At 39.2% G+C, this 26,890-nt stretch overlaps 1 protein-coding gene across 1 annotated transcript in view; it reads right to left on the bottom strand.

Annotated features, from left to right (window-relative positions):
* The window catches only part of DNAH5 (dynein axonemal heavy chain 5), a 295,211-nt gene that overhangs the window by 26,280 nt on the left and 242,041 nt on the right, over positions 1-26,890 (bottom strand). The window contains exons 62-70 of the mRNA XM_038583304.1: positions 17,642-17,777; positions 16,772-17,088; positions 16,045-16,200; positions 14,955-15,137; positions 7,971-8,214; positions 6,669-6,783; positions 5,989-6,179; positions 2,852-2,973; positions 927-1,076 (exon numbers count right to left, since the gene is read on the bottom strand). Of these exons, the coding sequence (XP_038439232.1) occupies positions 927-1,076; positions 2,852-2,973; positions 5,989-6,179; positions 6,669-6,783; positions 7,971-8,214; positions 14,955-15,137; positions 16,045-16,200; positions 16,772-17,088; positions 17,642-17,777 (1,614 nt within the window). The remainder of the gene's footprint in view (positions 1-926; positions 1,077-2,851; positions 2,974-5,988; positions 6,180-6,668; positions 6,784-7,970; positions 8,215-14,954; positions 15,138-16,044; positions 16,201-16,771; positions 17,089-17,641; positions 17,778-26,890) is intronic.

Below are 26,890 nucleotides of genomic sequence, written 5' to 3'. Positions count from 1 at the left end.
GCAAAACTCATTTTTCTTTTCTCAATAAATCAATGAATCTAGTTGTTTTCATGATTCCTTGGTACCTACATGGACTTGGAGGTGGTTATTCCATGTTTTTAACACTCCCTCTGGAGACTGAAGAGAGAACTTCCTACATTCTATTATAAACCCAGGGTATTATGACTCTTTGGTTTGTCTGGAGAAGCCCCTAAAGAATCAACCTGCCTGAATATTCAAGCTAAACTTTTCATTGTGAAGGCAGGACAAGTCTTATTAGCAGTGACATTTCCATGACAGTAGACCAGAGATTAAAGGTCTTTGAAAAGATGGATCTTCTGGAGGCAGGATTCACATTTAAACCATATGCAAAATTCAAAGAGCTTTAGGCCAACCAACTCTTGCATCAAGGGTCCTGAGATTTTCTGGGGTTGTAACTGTAGATTTGGGAATACTGTGCCTCCCTCTCTTTCTAGGGTTTTCACATCCTTTCTATTTAAAGAAATATCATTTTACTACTAAAACATGGTATGGAAGAGTAATACATTACCTTTATGTTATACCTACAAGCTAACCTTAAAAACATGGCTTTCTCATTCACTCCTGTACCATTTAGACCAAAGAAGACTATTAAATCACTTAGCCCAAATGTACCCCTCACTACATTTGTTTACTTTTCCATTTTTTCACGTAGGTATTGCCAGAAAATTACATAGAAGCCTCCAAAAAATTCTCACTGGGATTAAAATTTTTAATATTTCTCTAAATTTAGAATGAAATTCTCCTTTAAAATATTCTCCTAGGAGCATCTGGCTGGCTCAGTCTGTGGACCCTTGATCTCAGAATAGTAGTAGCTTCAAACCTCACAACAGGTGTAGAAATTATTTAAAAATAATAAAAAGTCTTTTAAAAATATCCTCCTATTTTTTCTAATATGAGCTTTTTACCTGGGCAATGGTTCTGTCAGGACACCAGGATCTAATAAGGAGAAGACGTCTAAAGCAGTCAAGAGATTTATCATAGGCATTTGGAAGGGGTTCCTCCTCAGGGTTTTCCTTATCAAACCAAATTTTCCACATCTTCTCATTTCTTGATATCTACAGATACCAGGGGATAAGAATTGCATCACAGCACAGAAAAATCTTTCAGCAATAGTTCATGGATATTTTTCATCAAATCTTCTGACTATTCTAGACACGTGTGAACCATATCCCTTGACTTTTTTTTAAATTTTATATTCCCATACCAAAATGTATGACAGTCTAAAATCAAATGTGATTTGCTCTAAAGTCAGTCTGTATTAATGCCAGCTTACAGCTAGCTTTTGAAGCAGGGAGAATCTTGAGTTGTTTAATTTCTTCGAATGCCTTTGTGGTAACACATTTGTAAGAAATAAAGAAATCAATGAAAACTCATTTTCATTATTTAAGGAAATCTTATTTGCTTTATGAAATCCTTTCATGATCAGGAACAAATTAACTCACTTATTCACCTATGTTTTCTCATTTCCTAGGACCACTCCTGGCACAGAAGAAGACATTTAATATATGTTTATTATTGAACGAAAAGCTTTTTGGTCAATACCCTATTAATCTAGAGTAATTTGAAATATACGACTTAACATTATCATCAAATAAGTAATGACACACATGCTTCTGTTAGGCAATTGATAAAGGGGAAGAGAATACAGTCCATTATCCTTTGGAGCTTAAAAAAATCAAACAGAGACAAGCATTCGCATTCCATGGGCAATCATCCGCAAAACATAGAACAAACAAATAATGTCTGCAGATAATATAATCCTATGTTCTCTGGTATATCCCCTTTGATTAAAACCCTGAGTTTATTTCTTAGAGGCCTAATCAAAGGGAAAAAACAGTCCAGATCTATATTTAGAAAGTATTGTGTAGGAATAAAAAGGAATAACCTCCCTCAATCATGAAAGACTCCATGATGTGGAGGGGTTTGGGGCCTAAGAATTGCCAGAAGACAACAACTTCAGTAACAAGTTATCAGTTGGGGAAAGGTCATAAGTCATCTCACAGGGGAACACACTAGAGTGCATTAAACCCCTCAAATGAAAGTTATTTAACCCAAAAGAATGGTTTAAATGATATGGTAGAAACAATACAGATTACCAGGCATAAGCCAAAACATACAAGTAGAGATGAACATTGGGCTTCCAGTCAACGTAAACTGGGAAAGTCAAGAACCATCCTTACTGCAGGTTTTGGTCATAAAAAGTCTATAGCTTGTGACTGAATAAAGCCCCCTTGATCCCAGTGTGACTTCTCTCTGATCATCTGATTTTCAAGAATCTGTTTCCTGGTTTGTCTCAATTCAGCTCTCCAGATCCAATTTCCATTAACCCAGCACATACAAAATTCATCAAGAACTAGCTGGTTATGTCAGGACAATAACTTGTATAGATAAGGGGCCAAGTATTGGCATTCAACTTATGCCAGCCACCTGGCTAAGGTGGACAAGAGAGGAGGAAAAGGAGAACAAGTGGCAAGGAAAGGGTATCTAGCATTTAGAGGCTGGCTCTTCATATTTCTTTTCATTTAATCTCCAGAAAGAAGGCAAAACGTCTTAAATATGTCTAGTGATTTCATTAAATGTATCAGTATTCCTACTTGGGGATCTCCAATTGGTGATACTAACACATGGCACAGAGTAGCACTAGTTAAACGTGGGTGGAGTAGGCTTTATCAGAGGGTGAGTGAGCGGGAGGAAAGCCAAGCAGAGGTAATACTATGGCAAGAGTGACAACGTTAAGTACTCTTTTTCTCCTACAAATATTGTAGCTAGTGATAAATCAGGAAACTGTTCCCTGTGACACTGTCATCAGCTTATTCGAAGCACAAGTTACCTGATCAAGGACATCTGAAAACTGTTTAAGTTTGCTGAGTTCTACCAAATTGAGCCACGTCATGTCCAGGATCCATTTAGATGGTTTAGGAGGACAAGCTTTAAGGTCCAAGGAGGCACCTCCTTTAAAATTAAACATATAAAAAGTTACTAGATTTTTCTTTAATTCAAAAACAACCCATTTATATATAAAAACTATTTCTCACACTTCTAGTTATTTTACTACTTTGACATTCTTTTAAAGATTTTATTTATTATTCTGAGAAAGAGACACACACACAGAGAGAGAGAGAGAGAGAACATAGCGCACAGGCAGGGGGAGGGGCAGAGGGACAAGCAGATTCCTGGCTGAACAAGGATCCCCAGGATCCTAAGATCATGACCAGAGCCAAAGGCAGATGCTTAACTGACTGAACCACCCAGGCATCCCACCAACTTATCATTGTTTAGGCCCAGAAACATGTCACAGTAATGAACAAGCTTTAAAATTTAATAAAGGAACAGAGGATTTTAGAAAAACACATTTAAGAATCAGAAAACATAGGTGTGGGCCAAGGGAATGCTGGATTCTGTTCTAGCTCTATGTGGCCAAGGTCTTGTACAATGCAGTTCATCTGTCTGGGTCTCTGTTTCCAAATATGTACACTGGGCATACTGAAGCCTAGGTATTGTGATGATGATAAAATGACAAAAATACATAAAACACACAAAATAGGATCAAGACAATAGCAAAGGGTCACTAAATGAGCAGCTACTGTCAATATTAAGAACTGCTCAATGTTGGCACAAGCTCTTTTTAGGAGAGAATTTATCTAGAAACGTCAGCAGCATTACACGTGTTTAAAGGGTTCTCTTCTATAAACAGTGTATTATTTATAACCATTTTGAGCACACCCAAGGATTTTGTGCTGTATCACTTATTTTTTTGTCAATCTAACCACAGCAAACATTTCCATTGGGTCATGACTCTTACCTTGCTGGTGCTGATTTACCTCAAGCTTGTATAACTCACATAACTCTCAAAGCACCATAAAATAAATGACACCTTAACATGTTATTGTTGCCCACCTCTGAAAAACTAAATGTGTAAACAATCATAATTTAAGTCAAAAAAAGAGTTAGAAAGTCTTTATAGGATGAAATATACTGTTTAATAAATACCATCTATTAAAATGTTTCAGGGAAAATATGCTCTAAGCATAATTCTTAAAAGGATGTAACCAATTCATTTGGCTACCTTTAAAATACTGTTTTGAACAGAGCAGGTCATGAACAAATAATAATACTCAAGATAATTACTGAACCAATCCCTACTTTAACTAGGCACCATGGACCTCACTAAATTACTCTTTTGCCAAATCCATCTTAGTATATTTCCAACAAGGCAAGTATGGCCTTGAAGCAATCTCAAAAAGATTATTAACTCCCCAAATCAAAACAGATTGCTTTAATGGCAGGGAAAAGCTAAAGACCTAAGGACAATGGTATTGTGTTGAAAAATGTCAGACCAATTTCCATGGAACCTGTCCATTTTCCAACAAACTCAAAAGAATAAGATAATCACCAGAGAGTTAGGGAGAAGCTATTTATGGGAAGGAAAGGGTGTTCCTTACAACCAAAGCATTATTTATCATTTAGTAGAGGGTAAATGTGTTATGAATATCTTGCCTGCCTCCAAAGTGTACAATGGCCCACAGAGAATGATTGTAATGGGCTGGGGGCAGACATATTCTTGGATAGTATGGCACCAGATTAAATGTACTTCTGATGAATGAACAGTTGGAATAGGTAAATTCAAAATAAATTCTTGAGGTGATTGAGAGTTATGTTATTCCCTTCATTCTCTAAAGCCTTACTTTGGGAAAAAGTAAGTTTGAATTTTTACCGTAATACCTTGTAAAAATGATATGCTTTTACAATGAAAAATCTATACAAGTGATAACACAATTTTAAACTGGTCTAGCTTAAGCAGATTTAGAAAGTCATCTGGGCTCATCCCATTCCATCTTAACGATGAGCAAATTAAAAGGCCGGTATCCAAACACAAAATAACAAGTGATTTTAAAGTCCTTGCAGAAGGAGCTCACCCACTGGGTAGCTCTCAGCAACATCACCAGCAATGAGCAATCTTACAACATAACTGCCTTGCAAAGCTTCCTCTGACACTGTGTTTCATAAAGCAGCATTATAAAACTGTTGAATGCCAAAAGCCCACAAAAACCAGTCCAGGGAATCCCTGGGTGGCTTAGCGGTTGAGTGTCAGTCTTCAGCCCAGGACGTGATCCTGGGGTCCCGGGATCGAGTTCCATATCGGGGTCCCTGCATGGAGCCTACTTCTCCCTCTGCCTGTGTCTCTGCCTCTCTCTGTATGTGTCTCTCATGAATAAATAAAATCTTAAAAAAAAAAAAAGAAAAGAAACGTATGGTAGATAAAGCCATTTAGACCTCAGCATCATTTCCACAATTACTTTAAATATTTTTTTGTCCAGACATTCAAGAATGTGACAGCAAAATTGTTTCCTAGCCTTCTCTGGGCTGTACTGTGCAGTGGCACAAGGGCCCTGCCCATGAGCAATGCTTCAATAGATACAGAATAAATATCCACAGGCTGAGCTGAGCTGCACAATCACCTGCCCATGGCTCCAGCCTGCATCCTACTAGATACCATCTCCTCTTCCTTTGACAGCCCCCCTCCGCCCATGTGTGCCCAGGGCCGGTGTCCCAGCCCCTCCAGGCCTTTGCTCACCTGTCCAACTCTCTGGGAGGCCCCCTTCATTAGATATCCCATTAGATATTCCCTTTAAAGTTTTAACTGCTCCTACTGACTCTGCACACCCTGTAACTCCCCATCCGCCTTATCCTACTCTGTTTTTCCAGGGTACCCACTAGCTTCTCAAGTACTAAATAATTTATTTATTGTTTTATTATATGCCACAAGTGCCTGCTCTGTGCCTTAGCACACAGTATGCTCTCAATAAATATTCATGCAATAAATGAACAAATAAAATATTTCACATGTCTGCAATCTTCAATGAAATGCAAGGAAACTATTACAGCCAGAGAAAAAATACTGCCTAGGTCCTTCAAGTAATTCCTACAGCTGAACCTGTGTACCACACTTTCCATTGTTATACTGACCTTTAATGAGAGTGAGAAACTCTTCATGCTTGACTTGGTTCCTCTGGATGTCGATCTTCAGGGTAAGTAGCAAGGTGAAGAGGAATTTGTGCTCCTCATACAACCCTCGGGCTGTGTACTTATAAACCTCATAAGTCATATGCTCAATGATATTAGCAATCCTCTTGCTTGTAATTGGGCTCTTGACAGATCTGGAGGAGAGAACATTTAAATTAGGCTTATCTCACTACCTTTTTCCGTTGTCCATAAAAATTGTCTTTAAAGCAGAATAGGTAACTTTGGAGGGTCAGTTCTTTCTTACACATAAGAATAAGCATCCTAAATCTAAAATAACAAGCATTGTCTCAACATAAAATAACATAACAAAATCCTCAATGTTGTCTAAATCAATTTTACCCGCAGGGTATTATCACTCACAACAATGTCTTGGGAATTTTTCTTGTTTAACAGAAATACATGAAACCAAAGGAATCAATCAATGGATGAATAGTTGGTAGAGCTGTTTCTGAGCATAAAATGACAAATCAGAATGATTTGTTAACACACTGGTAATTACACTAAACTTAGATTAAAAAAAAAAAAAAGACCCAGTAGAAAAAAGAAAAGAAGTTATAAATATAATGTCATTATTCTAGCCCACATATATAAAATTCAACTTGGCTTCCTGAGCACAGACATACCTGGCTAAGGAAAGGTCAAACAAGCCAAGAAACTGGCGGAGCGAAGTCTGATACATTTCGTTAACCAAGCGCATCTCGGTGATGAGGAAGTAGAGTATGCTGCCCCGTGTTGCCACTGAAAGAGGAAGAGCAAGGCTGCATGTGCTACGAGGGTGGAAAATAAATGACCCATGCACAGATCTGCCTATACTCTAAATGAAAACAAGTTTTATTTTTGATTTACCAATGACCATCTACCAGCCCCAGGAGTCTAGAACAAGGCTCATTATATATACTTAATTCTTATTTATAAGCTTTGTACAAGTAGTCTGCTATTTGTGTTTATCACGTGGTATTCTCCATTTGAGAACTTCCAGTATCCTTATAAATACTTTTTTACTATATTTTTTCATAAATAGAAAAGGCAATTAATGGGATAGCAGAAGCTACACCTAGCAAATTGTGTAGGCATTTTAAGGACCTCATTCTCTTCTTTTTTAAAGATTTTATTTATTTACTTGAGAGAGAGAGAAAGAGCAAGAGCAGAGGGGGGAAGCAAAGGGAGAAGCAGGCTCCCCACCAAGCAGGGAGCTGCATGTTGGGCTCAATCCCAGGACCCTGGAATCATGACCTGAGCCAAAAGCAGATGCTTAACTGACTGAGCCACCCAGATGTCCCTATGGGTCTCATTCTTAAGCTCCATGAAGAAGCTTCAACTAAGCTCGGCCTCAGGTTGGCAAAATAAGGCATGGCAAAGATGATGTTCCTGACTCTCTACCAGCAAACCATACTGTTTTGATTATTTTTCCAGAAAGAATGATACATTTCTAAAGGAAACTGAATTCTTTCAGCAGGTCCCTCTTGTAACCAATGAACAACACTGATTTGCAAATTGGTGAGTATGACTAAAGGACTCCCATGAGACCAAAGAACTACCTTCCTAATACAGATTGCCAACGGACAACTGGCTTACTGTTACCAAATGATAAAGAACTAGTGAACAGCCCACAAACACAGCTAATTCCTCAGATTTCAAAGTGGCATTCAGAAGTTCTTTAAAAATTCTCCCTGCTTTCTAATTTAAAAATAAGTTCACAGGAACATTAAAGAAATTACAACTCACATGAATTATAAGCACCCATTACACATTTACACCCTTATAAAATTTCCTCATCTCAAAGCAATGCCACAAAATGTGAATGGCCATCCCACTTTGTACAACCATTTGCATTAACATCCTTCCTTCTTTCAATTTCTCTGATTTTCAGGGTTTTTTTCTCACTTCATTTTCCTGTGACATTTATCTTTCATTACCAAACTCACCAGGTCTGTATTCCTCCCGGGCTGAGTTAATTTGAATTTCTGTCTCAGCTGAAATTTCCAGCTTCTGTGTCACCTCTTCTGCGGTCTTTTTTGTGTTACTCAGCACAACAATGAGACTCTCATCTTCCACCAGGGACCCCTGGGTACTCGTCAGCCTGTAAAGCAAATTATCTTCCAGCTCTTTCATCCTTCTTTTGTTTGCAGTTACATCTTCCATGAGATGAGTTCTCTCTTTCTCCAATTCCTGTTAATTTGCATAAATATATTTTCTTCCTTAATTAACAACTATTGTTTGGCCATTCCTTAAAAAGTTAGCCTATAGGGCTGCTCTCAAGCTACTGCATTATAGTTATCATACTTGGTGGCAGGAAATACATCAAAATAAGAAGAGGAGAATTAATGGATGGAAGAAGAACATGAATTTTGCTAAAAATCCTACCAATATCCCCTCCAGCATCTATTTCTTTCTTAAAGTGAAATCATTTTAGGTGACTTTTGTGATATATTTAAGCTTGTTTTGAAGTAGAAATATATTTGAAAGGATAGTAAAATACATTTGAAGATACATATAGATCTTTCAGATTAAATACATTTTTTGTTTAGTTTCTTGTTTATAAGACCTCTGTTCTTGTTTGAATGTGATTATTTTCAACTTGCTAGTTGAAATAGTATCCAATTCTCTGAAAAGCAAGTGTTCGAAAAATTAGGCAAACAGCCTGCACAGCTGTGGCAGGTACATTTAAATTAGAAACTCTTCTTGGCCTGAAAGGTGCTGTTCTCTCCATGAGAAGTGAAGTTCTAGGTCTTTCCTGAAGGATCTTTATAGATAGCTGGGGAAAGAATGGTTTTGGAAGATTATTATCCTTACTGGCTACTTCTTCCTCATAGTAGTTTGGAGAGGGAGAGTCCATGGTACAGAAGGAGAAAAAGATGGGATTGGTGAGGGTGGGGAAGGAAGAATGGCCATGACCCAGAACAAGCCAAAGGCAGCCCGAAACCCAGAGGCTAAGACCACAGAGGCAATGCTTCTGGCTCCAACTCAAACTGTTATGTGAAAGTCAAATCATTTCATGAGCAGCTATAATTTTGAAGCTAGCAAAAGAATCAAAACTGGAAAGGATAGTGAGTTAGACAGTATTTAAATATTTGGAAAGAAGGATATGCATTCATGAGTTTGCTTGAAAAGCTTTTTAAATCAAGGTACCTATGCATAGCTGCATTAATGAATGATACACACTTTGGTATAAACACAATATGGGGAAACTAGGGTTAAATGCAGCTGACTTGAGCACAAAACCACAGGAATATGTTATATATGATTCTATGAGCCTCAGTTTCCTTACCTGTGAGGTGGATATAAAAACAGCTTGGAGAGTGATTTTCAGGACATAACTAGTAAAGCAGCTACAACAGTAAGTGAATCATGATAGCTGTTCAAAACATGCCTGTCCCCTCTTGTCCCCTCCCTTGATTCATTCCAAGCATGGATTTTTCAGAAGCACTACATTGCTTATTTGGAAAATAAGCAGTTTGAAAAATAAAATTATAGGTTGGCAGAAAATAAATCATACTTTAGAATTTCACATATCATTACAAAAGTGTAATAAAGTGGCTGCAAAGGGATAAAAGAGGAGAACTTTCTAATCTTGCACTTAGGCTAAGGATGCATGCTTTCATGCCTGAGGGGACGATCCTGTGGCCGTCAAATCCAAAAACTGCACCCAGTCTTATGGATTCTTCCAGCACAAAAGTTTTTCCTCCATCCATATCTTCCAAACCTATAGCTACTGCCCTGATTTAGGCTTTAGTTATTCTTCATGGACTCCCCGCTGCCATCACCCCCTTTCCTGCTCTTAGGCATTCAGGGATCTCTCTCAGTTGTTTTGAAAGGTCTGAAATTCTCAACGTAGTTTGCAAGACTTATTACAACCTACATTTCCAACCCCATCTCCACTTGAGAACTATAGAATCAGTACTAAAATCATGCTCCCATGGTGCTTATGAAAACCGTTATTCACAAAATAAACAGTTAACACAATGTATACAAAGGGGCAAATTAACCAATTCCTGATTTTTAAAATGGCAAGTAAAAGCCTGAACATCAAAAAAAAAAAAAAATGCTTGAACATCACTGAGATAGTTTTGGTCAATTTAATATCATTGTTAACACTAATACATTTATTTGTCAATCAAAGTAACTGCCTATATTCCTAAAGGATTAAAATGAGGCTACGAAGCATATTTTCCCCAAAGTTTGAGGTTGATAAAATAATATCCCCTAAAATAAACAGTACAATTCAGAGTAATTTGAAATTATGAAAGCAATCTGCATACTAAATAGTAGGTAAATGACCAAACACTACAATGGGATAAGAATTATGGAAAAAATTATGGAAAAAAGTTATTCCTGAAGGAAAATAGAACTATCATTTGCTTTTCTTTTTTTATCCTTTTGTAAAGAATTTATTTACTTGAGAGAGAGGACATGAGGAGGGGGAGTGGCAGAGGGAGAGCTGAGCAGGGAGCCCGACATGGGGCTCAATCCCAAGACCCCAGTACCATTACCTGAGCCAAAGGCAGACACTTAACCAACTAAGCCACTCAAGTACCCCCGCTACTTGCTTTTCATTCAGGATTTTTAAATGGAAAACATATTTTGGAATAATTTTAGGTGTATGTTCATTTGTATGGCTGATTTAAATGTGGTTCTGTTGAACTATGGCTTTAGGTCCCCCAATATATAAGAAATAATAATAAGGAGCAAAATTAATCAAAATCATTTTGTCTATAAGCAATTTTCCCATCAAAGGGATTAACTCAACACACATACACCACACACACACAGGTAAACATTTGTCCCATGTACTCAATTTACTAAGGCTGCCATGTAAATGTTTTACATGAACTGCAATAATATGAAGAGTATCACCAAAGTGAGTAAGAAAGTACAATAGTGATTCAGGACAATTTCAGGGAACATAGTATTTATTAATTAAATGATCAAAAATTAAGTGATTCCACAAAGATACAAAAGACAACTAAAATTATCTGTGTACCTAAAATGAAACCATGGTTTTGAAATCAGTAAGAGGGAACAGATGACAGACAGCCTTTCAGAGTTCTTATTTCTAAAGGATCACCCAGGCTTTCCTTCCCAAATGTTCCTTCTCTTCTGTACCTTACATTGGTAATTAAAATAGAAAGATTAAACAAGAGAATTCAGATTTATTGTTTCTCTGTACTAGTGAGCTGGTGACAATGACATCTATTTAAAGGTCTTCATTAAACTATTTCTCCTGTCAGTTCCACTGAGTTTGGGTGCTTCCACTTCCAAAGGAAATCACATACCTGTTGGCTCATCTGGGATTTTGTTTTTTGTTTTTTTCAAGATTTTATTTATTTATTTACTGATGAAAGACACACAGAGTCAGAGACACAGACAGAGAGAGAAACAGGCCCCCTGCAGGGAGCCTGATGCCGGACTCTATCCCAGGATCCTAGGATCACTACCTGAGCCAAAGGCAGACGCTCAACCACTGAGCCACCCAAGTGGCGCCCTCGCCTGGGATTTTGAACAAGGTGACCCCTAAGGCCTTGTATTGTGTGGCCAGTAGAATCTGCTAACCTCTATTAGTATTTTTTTCCTAATAGTATATAACTCACTTGAGTTTCTGTCTTGTTCTCTGGGATCAAGGTAAGAGTGAACCTAAGAAATTTGTTTTTTTAAAAGGATAGTTACAGATCTACTGGTTTACTGTCAAGATAGTGTTGATACCTCAACTTCTGTGACAACAGCAGGCTGCCTACAGCTACTCACAGGAACATCAGGTTAACGATTGAATAGGGCCTTCATATCACCTTGAACAGCTCACACATTTAAAATGACTGCTTTGATGGAATCTTGTCTCACATTTAGATCTTTCATCCATTTTGAGTTTATCTTTGTGTATGGTGTAAGAGAATGGTCCAGTTTCATTCTTCTGCATGCAGATGTCCAATTTTCCCAGCACCATTTGTTGAAGAGACTGTCTTTCTTCCAGTGGAGAGTCTTTCCTGCTTTGTCGAATATTAGTTGACTAAAGTTGAGAGTCCACTTCTGGATTCTCTATTCTGTTCCACTGATCTATGTGTCTGTTTTTGTGCCAGTACCACACTGTCTTGATGACCACAGCTTTGTAGTACAACCTGAAATCTGGCATTGTGATGTCCCCAGATATGGTTTTCTTTTTTAATATTCCCCTGGCTAATCAGGGTCTTTTCTGATTCCACACAAATCTTAAGATGATTTGCTCCACCTCTCTGAAGAAAGTCCATGGTATTTTGATAGGGATTGCATTAAATGTGTAAACTGCCCTGGGTAACATTGACATTTTCACAATATTAATTTTTCCAATCCATGAGCATAGAATATTTTTCCATCTCTTTGCATCTTCCTCAATTTCTTTCAGAAGTGTTCTGTACTTATTAGGGTATAGATCCTTTACCTCTTTGGTTAGGTTTATTCCTAGGTATCTTATGCTTTTGGGTGCAATTGTAAATGGGATTGACTCCTTAATTTCTCTTTCTTCAGTCTCATTGTTAGTGTATAGAAAAGCCGCTGGCTTCTGGGCATTGATTTTGTATCCTACCACACTGCCGAATTGCTGTATGAGTTCTAGCCATCTTGGACTTGGCCACAGCAACTTCTTGCAAGATACATCAATGAAGGCAAGAGAAACAAAAGCAAAAATGAACTATTGGGACTTCATCAAGATAAGAAGCTTCTGCACAGCAAAAGAAACAGTTAACAAAACTCAAAGACAACCTACAGAACGGGAGAAGATATTTGCAAATGACTTATCAGATAAAGGGCTAGTATCCAAGATCAATAAAGAACTTATGAAACTCAACAGCAAAGACACAACCAATCCAATCATGAAATGGGCAAAAGACATGAACAGAAATCTCACAGAGGAAGACATAGACATGGCTAATAAGCACATGAGAAAATGCTATGCATCATTGGCCATCAGGGAAATACAAATCCAAATCACAATGAGATACCACCTCACACCAGTGAGAATGATGAAAATTAACAAGACAGGAAACAACAAATGTTGGAGAGGATGTGGAGAAAGAGAAACCCTCTTGCACTGTTGGTGGGAATGTGAACTGGTGCAGCCACTCTGGAAAACTGTGTGGAGGTTCCTCAAAGAGTTCAAAATAGATCTGCCCTACGACCCAGCAACTGCACTGCTGGGGATTTACCGCAAAGATACAGATGCAATGAAACGCCGGGACACCTGCACCCCAATGTTCACAGCAGCAATGTCCACAATAGCCAAACTGTGGAAGGAGCCTCGGTGTCCAACGAAAGATGAATGGATAAAGAAGATGTGGTTTATGTATACAGTGGAATATTACTCAGCCATTAGAAACGACAAATACCCACCATTTGCTTCAACGTGGATGGAACTAGAGGGTATTATGCTAAGTGAAATAAGTCAATCAGAGAAGGACAAACATTATATGGTATCATTCATTTGGGGAATATAAAAAATAGTGAAAGGGAATAAAGGGGAAAGGAGAAAAAATGAGTGGGAAATATCAGAAAGGGAGACAGAACATGAAAGACTCCTAACTCTGGGAAATGAACAAGGGTTAGCGGGAGGTTGGTGGGGGGTTGGGGTGACTGGGTGACGGGCACTGAGGGGGGCACTTGACGGGATGAGCACGGGGTGATATGCTATATGTTGGCAAATTGAACTCCAATACAAAGAAATTTATAAATAAATAAATAAATAAATAAATAAATAAATAAATAAATAAAACTACTGCTTTGGAGCACACAGAAAAGTATAAAATCCATTATAAATCTGCCTTCCCTGCATTCTTATGCTCTGAGGTTTCTATTCATTTTTGAAAGCAAACAAACCTGAGAGTCCAGCAGGCTGTACAGCTAAGCACTCGTGAGACCAGACCTCATGTGTTAACAAGGCTCCTCACTGCCCGTATCTCCAAGACACGGGACAGCTGGTCAATTTATGGATTCAAAGAAGAATGGCCTTTCCTTGGCATCATAAGTTACTATTCCGAGCCACATCTCTCAAGGAGAATTGACAGCCCAGTCAAGATTTAATTCATCCTGACTGTAGAGGCTCACCCTTTGTTTCAGCTCCATGTGTAAGGGAATTAGATGTTTTCCAATACTAACTTCTTACTGTTGGGGTCCTTCCTGCTTCCAATACCCATCCTTGGTTCAATAACATTTTATATTGATGTAGTCTATATAATAATCACCTAAGAAGAGATCAGAGTCAGAAAGACTATATTATCCCAGAAGTCAAAGGAACACTTTTTTTTTTTCAATCTGTAGGCTCTTTTCAAATGGGTTACTTAACTTCTAGAAAGTATCAGAGATTAACTTAGACCCACTTGTCACACCCAGGCTAAGATGATTCAGCAATGTGAGAAAAGTTCGGACTATGGTGGAAAGATGAGATACTACAAGAGAAAAGGCTGCTAACAGGAAATAAACAATGAAAATCCATCAAAATTAAAGCCAACAGCTCATTTCTTGCATGAGACCTTGCGTTAGAGGAAAGAAAATACAGATTACATGTTGTATAATAATGTGGTTCAGGGTAAGAGGACCCTCTAATATCATAAGAGTGTGATGGTCATGTTCCTATGGCCATACTTTTTCTAAGAATTATCTACCATGAGCCTGGAATGGATTCTGATCATGAGGCAACAGTTAAGGAATAATTTTCTCAAGACACACAAGGTACTTTTCCAGAGAGTAAGAAGAAGCCCTACCTGGGATCCATATTGGCTTTTCAAGGCTGTTCAGTCTTTTCAAAGGGGCTTAAAGTGCTCCTCACTTCATCTTACACTTCTGTTTAAAGAGGGACTTCAATTCTATTACAACTTTTATCATATTATTTTCATCAATGAAAGAATTGCAACACAATGCAGAAAAGGAGGTAGTCACACTTCACTTACATTTTTCTCTGTGAGGATGACTCTCCCCAGTAACTGATCTTCCAGACCTTTCATGGTGACAGTGAAGTCAATGATAGAGGTCCGAGCACTTATTTCAGGTGTATAAACTGGATTGGGCAGCTTCGTGGTGATGTAGAGTCTGAAGCCATCCATCACATCTACTTCCTTATCACCGACTTTCACCTTTATTATGAAAATAATGTTAAAAGTAATAAAACAAAAAACAAAACAAAACAAAAAAAAAACAAAATAAAAGTAATAAAACAACATACACCCTACTGTGTCCTTTGCACAGGATCAAGCATTGCTTTAAGTAATTATATAACTGGAGATCTTTGTATAACTGAAAAAGAAGTGGTCATCAGGTGTTCAAATGGCTTCAAAACCACTAGGATGAAAGGAAGGGAGATGGGTAGGAAGGAAGAGAGGGAAGAAGTTCAATGTATGCCACTATATACCACAAATGTAGAATTTAACACCAAAATTGGTGCAATCATACCACAGAAGTGAGATGGATTACCCAACCAAAATTTGGTGCAGAGGTCAAGACTGATGGCATCACACATGCACCAAAAGGGTATGAAAAGGCTTATTATTCACATAATGAGATTTCTTTTGAGATTAAAGTAGGCCTCTGACCAGGTCCCAAAAATTGACTGAGACAATAGGGAAAAGCAGCTATTTTAGGGTTTTATAGTGATGAGGGCTAAGATAAAGATTTCCACACAGGGCATGAACAGAGGATTGTGTGGTTTGAATATCCCACCAATGCCAAAAGAGAGAGATCCAGGTTTTCTTATCAGCTTGCCCAGATTTGGGACAGAAGAGGGGAGGATCATGATGGGTTTTGAAAGATGTCCACAGTAAATCATCAAAATGGAGTCAGACTCCATCACACAAGAGAAGTAGATATTTCTAAAAGGACTGCTCTTGAAAACTTTAATCCCAACTCAGGAAGTAGAGAAGAGAAAAACAAATGCCTCTTGCCACTGACTCGAATTTCAGTTGCTGCCTAGTGAGAAAATCTCATCTATGTGACATTTATCTGGCCTGGTGGTTCTGCACATTATTATCAATAGGTTTAACCTACCTTAAAGGTAGACCCAGTCTTAATGAAGTTCCTCTCCAAAACATTATCCAGTGCTGGATCTAGTTCCTCCCCAACATCTTCAATAAGTAAGGGCCTTCCAAGAGAAAGACTGTCCTCCAGGTGGTTTCTGAAATACTTGTGATTTAGAGATGTGATCTAGAAACAAGATCCAAAGGTTGCTGTTGACAATATCATGATGCAATGCACAGAGATAACAACATTAAATGGTGCCTGAGCATTCTGTCACAGGACACAAATACAGAGATCTTTAGAGACCTTTATTTAAAACCCATACTTGGTGAGATTGTGCAGAAAGCTTAAACTGTTTCCATCCTTTTCCTTAGCTGACTATTATTCCCCAGGGCAACTTATCTTCTCATCACCACCACTTTTGCGATAAATAATAATGGAATAACCATGAAGTGTCCTTGTAAAGGGCTATACACTTACTGTCATACAACTTGACCCTGCTCTGTTCATCAAGAAGGGATTTAGGCTCTAACAGAGGAAAATCTGAAACCTTCAAAAGACAGCATTAGTAGAGATCCATATGAACGTAAATGCAATTTTTAGAAAAGATTTTAATATTAGAATTTAGGATTTCATCTATTGCTGCTCTAAGATTACAATCTCTATAATTTTCAAATATTTCTTTATTCTTGGACTCTTGTTCATCTGGGGCAATAAAACTTGACCAGTAGCATAAATATGTTCAAACACAAATTACCTGCAGTTCATTCTGGCTTTCTTTATTTTTAATCCAGATCTTCCCTTGAGTCTGTGGATCAATTAACAAAGGAAAGCGAGATGCCTTTGTAACAATAATTCCATTCTGAATGGACAGGTCATCATTTGGCAGACCTTGGAGGTTCCATTCACTAATAGTGGGAGCATCAATCAACATCTCATTGAGATTTAGATTGTTTCCAAATGGGATTTCCCTGACTTTCATTTCCTTCTGCCAGTCATATAGCATCAGGTTGCGAAACTCTTGGTTAAATGGACCAGAATAAGATAGAAAAGCTGTAGCCAACAATACATCCCCTAAAACAGAAAACAAACACCACTGAAATACTTTATAATCAGCCTTGTAATTGTGCAGAATATTAAGCATTTTTTAAAGGCAACCACTCTTTTAAACTAATTTCCAAAAACCAAACTGCAACTACATGTTGCTGTGTCTTGGTGAAAAAATAGCAGTCCATTGTTAAATAGGGTCCAAATGGTCCACCAAGTAATACCTGCTAGTAGTCAACCACTAGGTTATTTTGACTCTGGTTGGATGTGAGAGTATAACATTGAACTTAAGAGATGCAAAACCTAAGAAGACAGAGCTTCCATTTCCAGTGATGTTGATCAACATAACCATTCTCTAATAGGAGAATTCAAAAGTGACCTGATAGCTCATTAATATATCTAATAAGGGCTACATAGACGCCAGACCAATATTTATCCATCTGAAATATCTTGACACACACACACACACAAAGGAATTTGAAGGACTAGAGAGTTGGTTTGTATTCTAATAAAAGTTTCAGTTTGCTAAATTCCCTAACATTGTCAACACACAATCTGACTAATAAAGGTACCTACACACCTACAAGTCTTTTTATTTGTGCGGCAAACTCTTTACTTTGTTCTGTCCATCTTTCTTTCTCTCCTGCCAAGCCACCGATCAGTGTGGAGGCGGTCTGCATCTTCCGTCTGCACCGCTCCGCATCTTCAAGCAAGGTCTAAAAAAGGGCCAAAATCAAAAGAAAACTTCTGTTCAGAAAAATACAGCCTCCAGCTGAAGAATATAATTTTAAACCATTATATATTATCTGCCCTTCTGAGACCTAGGAGCCATTTATCTCACAGGAAGCCTAAGATTTAATTTCTGTGTGCCTGTGTCAAAGCCCATCTCTTAAACCTTCATGTGGGGTCCTGAGCCAACAGGTCACACTCTCCCCAGGTGTTAATAATTAAGAGATAATAGAAATCTGCATTTATGACTTTCCTATAAGGAAAAATAGAAATAAAATACAAACATATTACTAATATACACACAAAAAGTAATACAATACATATCCTTACTTGAAAATCATGATTCAGGAGGGGCAAGACGGCAGAAGAGTAGGGTCCCCAAGTCACCTGTCCCCACCAAATTACCTAGATAACCGTCAAATCGCCCTGAAAATCTATGAATTCGGCCTGAGATTTAAAGAGAGACCAACTGGAATGCTACAGTGAGAAGAGTTTGAGCTTCTATCAAGGCAGGAAGACGGGGAAAAAGAAATAAAGAAACAAAAGTCCTCCAAGGGGGAGGGGCCCCGTGAGGAGCCGGGCTGAGGCCGGGGCGAGTGTCCCCAGGACAGGAGAGCCCCGTCCCGGAGGAGCAGGAGCTGCACCGACCTTCCCGGGCGGAAAGGGGCTCGCGGGGCGTTGGAACAGGACCCAGGAGGGCGGGGATGCCCTCGGGCTCCCGGGGACACTAACAGACACCTGCGCCCCGGGAGAGTGCGCCGAGCTCCCTAAGGGCTGCAGCGCGGGCGGCGGGACCCGGAGCAGCTCGGAGGGGGGAGGGCGGAGGAAGAGGCTCCGCGGAGGGGGCTGCGGGAGTGGGGGAGCAGCTCGGGGGGTTCGGGGGGCTCCGCGGAGGGGGCTGCGGGGCGGGAGCAGCTCGGGGGGGCTCGGGTGCTGGCTCCACGGAGGGGGCTGCGGGGCGGGAGCGAATCCAACAGCGCAGGCCCCGGAGCACAGGGCGCAGGAGACACAGCCCAGGATCCGGCCTCCCCCCGGGACAGGCAGAGGCCGGGAGGACTCAGGACAGCGAGGACGCTCCTGCCCCGAGCTGAGCAGATCAGCGGCCCCGCCCCCGAGCCTCCAGGCCCTGCAGACGGAGAGCTCTGGAGCTACTGCAGGAGCTGACTCCAGGGCTGCAGAGCTGGCCCCGCCACTGCGGTTGTTCCTCCTGGGGACTCACGGGGTAAACAGCCCCCACTGAGCCCGGCACCAGGCAGGGGCACAGCAGCTCCCCCAAGCGCTAACACCTGAGAATCAGCACAACAGGCCCCTCCCCCAGAACACCAGCTAGATGACAAGTTCCAGGGAAAGTCAAGGGACTTACAGTATACAGAATCAGAAGATACTCCCCTGTGTTGTTTTTTTGGTTGTTTTTGTTGTTGTTGTTTTTGGTTTTGTTTTTTTTTTTGTTTTGTTTTTTTGTTTTTTGCTTTTTGATTTGTTTGCTTTCCCCACCTTTTTTTCCCTTTCTTTCTTTTTCTTTTTTTTTTTTTCTTCCTTTTTTCTTTTTTCTATTTCTCTTTTCTTTCCTTCTTTCTCTCCTCTCTTTTTCTCCTTTTCCCAATACAACATGTTTTTGGCCACTCAGCACTGAGCAAAATGACTATAAGGAAAACTTCACCTCAAAAGAAAGAATCAGAAACAGTCCTCTCTCCCACAGAGTTACAAAATCTGGATTACAATTCAATGTCAGAAAGCCAATTCAGAAGCACTATTATACAACTACTGGTGGCTCTAGAAAAAAGCATAAAGGACTCAAGAGACTTCATGACTGCAGAATTTAGATCAAATCAGGCAGAAATTAAAAATCAATTGAATGAGGGAACCCTAAGTGGCGCAGCGGTTTAGCGCCTGCCTTTGGACCAGGGCGCGATCCTGGTGACCCATGATCGAATCCCACATCGGGCTCCCCGTGCATGGAGCCTGCTTCTCCATCTGCCTATGTCTCTGCCTCTCTCTCTCTCTCTCTTTGTGTGACTATCATAAATAAATAAAAAAAATAAATAAAAAAAATCAATCGAATGAGATGCAATCCAAACTAGAAGTCCTAATGACTAGGGTTAACGAGGTGGAAGAACGAGTGAGTGACATAGAAGACAAGTGGATGGCAAAGAGGGAAACTGAGGAAAAAAGAGACAAACAATTAGAAGACCATGAAGATAGATTAAGGGAAATAAACAACAGCCTGAGGAAGAAAAACCTACATTTAATTGCGGTTCCCGAGGGCACTAAAAGGGACAGAGGTCCAGAATATGTATTTGAACAAATCATAGCTGCAAACTTTCCTAATCTGGGATGGGAAACAGGCATTCAGATCCAGGAAATAGAGAAATCTGCCCCTAAAATCAATAAAAACCGTTCAACACCTCAACATTTAATAGTTAAGCTTGCAAATTCCAAAGATAAAGAGAAGATCCTTAAAGCAGAAAGAGATAAGAAATCCCTGACTCTTATGCGGAGGAGTATTAGGGTAACAGCAGACCTCTCCACAGAGACCTGGCAGGCCAGAAAGGGCTGGCAGGATATATTCAAGGTCCTAAATGAGAAGAACATGCAATCAAGAATACTTTAGCCAGCAAGGCTCTCGTTCAGAATGGAAGGAGAGATAAAGAGCTTCCAAGACAGGCAGGAACTGAAAGAATATGTGACCTCCAAACCAGCTCTGCAAGAAATTTTAAGGGGGACTCTTAAAATTCCCCTTTAAGAAGAAGTCCAGTGGAACAATCCACAAACAAGGACTGAATAGATATCATCATGCCACTAAACTCATATCTTTCAATAGTAACTCTGAACGTGAACTGGCTTAATGACCCCATCAGAAGGCGTAGGGTTTCAGACTTGGATAAAAAAGCAGGACCCACCTATTTGCTGTCTGCAAGAGACTCATTTTAGACAGAAGGACACCTACAGCCTGAAAATAAAAGGTTGGAAAACCATTTACCATTCAAATTGTCCTCAAAAGAAAGCAGGGGTAGCCATCCTTATATCAGATAAACTAAAATTTACCCGAAGACTGTAGTGAGAGATGAAGAGGGACACTATATCATACTTAAAGGATCTATCCAACAAGAGGACTTAACAATCCTCAATATATATGCCCCGAATGTGGGAGCTGCCAAATATATCAATTAATAACCAAAGTGAAGAAATACTGAGATAATAATACACTTATACTTGGTGACTTCAAACTAACTCTTTCTATCCTCGATCGGTCTTCTAAGCACAACATCTCCAAAGAAACGAGAGCTTTAAATGATACACTGGACCAGATGGATTTCACAGATATCTACAGAATTTACATCCAAACTCAACTGAATACACATTTTTCTCAAGTGCACATGGAACTTTCTCCAGAATAGACCATATACTGGGTCACAAATCAGGTCTGAACCAATACCAAAAGACTGGGATCGTCCCCTGCATATTCTCAGACCATAATGCCTTGAAATTAGAACTAAATCACAACAAGAAGTTTGGAAGGACCTCAAACATGTGGAGGTTATGGACCATGCTTCTAAAAGATGAATGGGTCAACCAGGAAATTAGAGAAGAATTAAAAAGATTCATGGAAACTAATGAGAATGAAGATACAACCATTCAAAATCTTTGGGATGCAGCAAAAGCAGTCCTAAGATGGAAATACATCGCAATACAAGCATCCATTCAAAAACTGGAAAGAACTCAAATACAAAAGCTAACCTTACACATAAAGGAGCTAGAGAAAAAACAGCAAATAGATCCTACACCCTGCAGAAGAAGAGAGTTAATAAAGAATCGAGCAGAACTCAACAAAATCGAGACCAGAAGAACTCTGGAACAGATCAACAAAACCAGGAGTTAATTCTTTGAAAGAATTAATAAGATAGATAAACCATTAGCCACCCTTATTAAAAAGAAGAGAGAGAAGACTCAAATTAATAAAATCATGAATGAGAAAGGAGAGATCCCTACCAATACCAAGGAAATACAAACGATTTTAAAAACATATTATGAGCAGCTATACGCCAATAAATTAGGCAATCTAGAAAAAATGGACGCATTCCTGGAAAGCCACAAACTACCAAAACCGGAACTGAAAGAAATAGAAAACCTGAACAGGCCAATAACCAGGGAGGAAATCGAAGCAGTCATCCAAAACTTCCCAAGACACAAGAGTCCAGGGCCAGATGGCTTCCCAGGGGAATTCTATCAAACGTTTAAAGAAGGAACCATACCTATTCTCCTAAAGCTGTTTGGAAAGATAGAAAGAGATGGAGTACTTCCAAATTCGTTCTATGAGGCCAGCATCACCTTAATTCCAAAACCAGACAAAGACCCAACCAAAAAGGAGAATTACAGACTAATATCCCTGATGAACATGGATGCAAAAATTCTCAACAAGATACTGGCCAATAGGATCCAACAATACATTAAGAAAATTATTCATCATGACCAAGTAGGATTTATCCCCGGGACACAAGGCTGGTTCAACACCCGTAAAACAATCAATGTGATTCATCATATCAGCAAGAGAAAAACCAAGAACCATATGATCCTCTCATTGGATGCAGAGAAAGCATTTGACAAAATACAGCATCCATTCCTGATCAAAACTCTTCAGAGTGTAGGGATAGAAGGAATATTCCTCAACCTCTTAAAAGCCATCTACGAAAAGCCCACAGCAAATATCATTCTCAATGGGGAAGCACTGGGAGCCTTTCCCCTAAGATCAGGAACAAGACAGGGATGTCCACTCTCACCACTGCTATTCAATATAGTACTGGAAGTCCTAGCCTCAGCAATCAGACAACAAAAAGACATTAAAGGCATTCAAATTGGCAAAGTAGAAGTCAAACTCTCCCTCTTCGCCGATGACATGATACTCTACATAGAAAACCCAAAAGCCTCCACCCCAAGATTGCTAGAACTCATACACCAATTTGGTAGCGTGGCAGGATACAAAATCAATGCCCAGAAATCATTGGCATTTCTATACACTAACAATGAGACTGAAAAAAGAGGAATTAAGGAGTCAATCCCATTTACAATTGCACCCAAAAGCATAAGATACCTAGGAATAAACCTAACCAAAGAGGTAAAGGATCTATACCCTAAAAACTATAGAACACTTCTGAAAGAAATTGAGGAAGACACAAAGAGATGGAAAAATATTCCATGCTCATGGATTGGCAGCATTAATATTGTGAAAATGTCAATGTTACCCAGGGTAATATACACGTTTAATGCAATCTCTATCAAAATACCATGGACTTTCTTCAGAGAGTCAGAACTAATTATTTTAAGGTTTGTGTGGAATCAGAAAAGACCCTGAATAGCCAGGGGAATTTTAAAAAAGAAAACCACACCTGGGGGAATCACAATGCCAGATTTCAGGTTGTACTACAAAGCTGTGGTCATCAAGACAGTGTGGTACTGACACAAAATCAGACACATAGATCAATGGAACAGAATAGAGAACCCAGAAGTGGACCCTGAACTTTATGGTCAACTAATATTCGATAAAGGAGGAAAGACTATCCACTGGAAGAAAGACAGTCTCTTCAATAAATGGTGCTGGGAAAATTGGACATCCACATGCAGAAGAATGAAACTAGACCACTCTCTTGCACCATACACAAAGATAAACTCAAAATGGATGAAAGATCTAAATGTGAGACAAGATTCCATCAAAATCCTAGAGGAGAACACAGGCAACACCTTTTTTGAATTTGGCCACAGTAACTTCTTGCAAGATACATCCACGAAGGCAAAAGAAACAAAAGCAAAAATGAACTATTGGGACTTCATCAAGATAAGAAGCTTTTGCACAGCAAAGGATACAGTCAACAAAACTCAAAGACAACCTACAGAATGGGAGAAGATATTTGCAAATGACATATCAGATAAAGGGCTAGTTTCCAAGATCTATAAAGAACTTCTTAAACTCAACACCAAAGAAACAAACAATCCAATCATGAAATGGGCAAAAGACATGAACAGAAATCTCACAGAGGAAGACATAGACATGGCCAACATGCACATGAGAAAATGCTCTGCATCACTTGCCATCAGGGAAATACAAATCAAAACCACAATGAGATACCACCTCACACCATTCAGAATCGGGAACATTAACAAGACAGGAAACTTCAAATGTTGGAGAGGATGTGGAGAAAGGGGAACCCTCTTGCACTGTTGTGAACTGGTGCAGCCACTCTGGAAAACTGTGTGGAGGTTCCTCAAAGAGTTAAAAATAGACCTGCCCTACGACCCAGCAATCACACTGTTGGGGATTTATCCCAAAGTTACAGATGCAGTGAAATGCCGGGACACCTGCATCCCGATGTTTCTAGCAGCAATGTCCACAATAGCCAAACTGTGGAAGGAGCCTCGGTGTCCATCGAAAGATGAATGGATAAAGAAGATGTGGTTTATGTATACCATGGAATATTATCAGCTATTAGAAATGACAAATACCCACCATTTGCTTCAACATGGATGGAACTGGAGGGTATTATGCTGAGTGAAATAAGTCAATCGGAAAAGGACAAACATTACATGTTCTCATTCATTTGGGGAATATGAATAATAGTGAAAGGGAACATAAGGGAAGGGAGAAGAAATGTGTGGGAAATATCAGAAAGGGAGACAGAACGTAAAGACTCCTAACTCTGGGAATGAACTAGGGGTGGTGGAAGGGGAGGAGGGCGGGGGGGTGGGGGTGAATGGGTGACAGGCACTGAGGGGGGCACTTGTCGTGATGAGCACTGGGTGTTATTATGTATGTTGGCAAATTGAACATCAATAAAAAATAAATTTGTTATATAAAAAAAAGAAAATCAGGATTCTTTCTCATGTTAAAGTTCTAGCATCATTAATGCTTTATCTAAATCCACATCTCCTTTTACTTTAGGTGAAGCTTTAGATTATCTTCCGTTTGTTCTGTTCTGAGGCTTTCTCACAAATCCCAGTGACACCTGTCTCAGCTGGTCCCTCTCTGGTGCTCTGTGTGTCAGTAAAAGACCTTGAACCAGGCTTCCATACACTGTTACTACTCAATGTTCCATTCTTAAAAACTAATAATCTTCTTTATCTTTAAGACAACTGCCAATGCTACTTGTAGAATCTTATATGTATGAAATAATAGTGGGGACAGATAAAGATTTAGCAAAGGACCAGTCACAGGAGGTTCATTTATAACATATGTATATGTTACACATAATGCATAATTATGTTATATCTGCTAAATGTCTAATACTAGAGAAATATTTAAACAAATTATGGCATACCAGTGAATAAGAATACTCTGAAACCATTAAAAATTGTCTTGTAAAAATTTTTATAACCAAGAAAGATATTCATAATATATTACTAAGTTGAAAATTCAATTTAAAACAGTATGTATTAAGTTATATTATATATTCAAATGTTATACTTTACACATATTTTCAAATATACATAAATCAAGGAAAATGTTCAGATAGATGTTCAGATGATAAAGAGCAAATATTTTTAGTGTTCATTTCCAGGATTCCCTAAGGAACACGAACTGCTTTTGTAATTATAACACAATACCGTGTTTTTCAAAAGCAAGATATTTATTATAGTTTGTTCTCTGGGATTCTATTTTCCTTTCCCCCTAGGCTTAGTGAAGGAAACCTAAAAGCCCAGCAGAGGTATACTCCTACATCTATATTGCCCATATTTATTTATTTGTTTGTTTCTCCCCAAGGAGAAAAATGCCAGCTGGGAAAAATGATATTATAAATCATTTATTTCTGCCTACCTTTGAAACAAACTTTTCATGTAAAAGACATTTTTAAGATTAAGTTTTCTTCCCAAAATTCCCCATCTCCACTCTCAATTGGCCAAATAAGAAAATGGCCAGGGCCCTCCTCTCTGGCTTTTTTTTTTTTTTTGGGGGGGGGGGGGGGGGTTAGCTCACACTTCTTTAGGGGATGTGAGTAGCAGGAAGGGAGAGGAAATTTCTGAGAGTGCAGGAGCCAGGAGCAGCTCTACCCTCTAAGCCTGGCTAGGGCAGTGAGCAGACTTCCCTGGGTTCCTGGAGCAGTGCCCCGGCCCACTCTCTGTAGTGTTCCCAAGAGCATAACTAGCTGTCCAGAAGGACGAGGGAAGTGGACCCCCATGAAGGCACTGCCCTGTAGAGAAGAACAGGGCATACACTCCTTCACGGGACAGCACAGACCTGGTTCATGAGATTAGGGGTCCGACTGTGATGAACTGGATTCAAGGCCCTTCGCCTACTCATCCTCTGTAAGTCCTCTGTAAGCCCCCTGGACTCTCATGGAGTTCATTAGGGGAAAGGAGCCACAAAGTGACTAAAGATCAGGTTCAATGCCAGCATGTTAGAGGCAGATGGACTCACAGCTAGATTTTGTATTAATTTTTAAAAAACTTGACATTTGTGGAAACAAGTGTTGAAGTCAGAGCCATACCTTTACAGGAGCACCTCTTGTATGGTCCTAACAAGCAGTAGATGCTCAAAACCAAAAAAGCATATTGTATGAACTAATGCAAAAATGTTACAATTCAAACACGGTAACATGAGGCCTAAAATATTTTCAGTATATTCAGTAGCACCTCCAAATATAAGTGAGTGTCCACCACGGGAAATAATTATCACACCTTCCTCATAGTTTCTAAAGTAGACTCTTTCAAATTGCAATGTTGATTTTCTCTTTATATGATGATAACTGAATCTCAAAGAGCATAATTAATAAACTCAAATAGGTGTTATACAATTACTTCCCTAATTTTTCTAAAAGGCTTTTATTTTGCTTTCAGGAGCTGAAGTATCACACATTTTGCACAGAGTAAAACTGAAGTGTTCATCTAAGTTCTCTTGTTGGGACTCCCATAAGAAACTGGGCTATCACAGCAGGAATCTCAGTCATGACCAATGAAGACAAAATGGGCAGGAGGAAAGTCCACAAAATCAAGGAAAGAACAGAGTGAATCTATCTCTTATTTACCAAACACAGGATTTACCAGAGGCAAATACAGATTTTGTGGCGCCAGAAGCTTATATAATGTGTGAGGTCCATCCACTTCAAGAAAATCA

Source organism: Canis lupus, chromosome 34, assembly GCF_011100685.1.
Source record: "Canis lupus familiaris isolate Mischka breed German Shepherd chromosome 34, alternate assembly UU_Cfam_GSD_1.0, whole genome shotgun sequence".
NCBI classification, from domain to species: Eukaryota; Metazoa; Chordata; class Mammalia; order Carnivora; family Canidae; genus Canis; species Canis lupus.
This window is presented reverse-complemented; position numbering and strand designations above follow the sequence as displayed.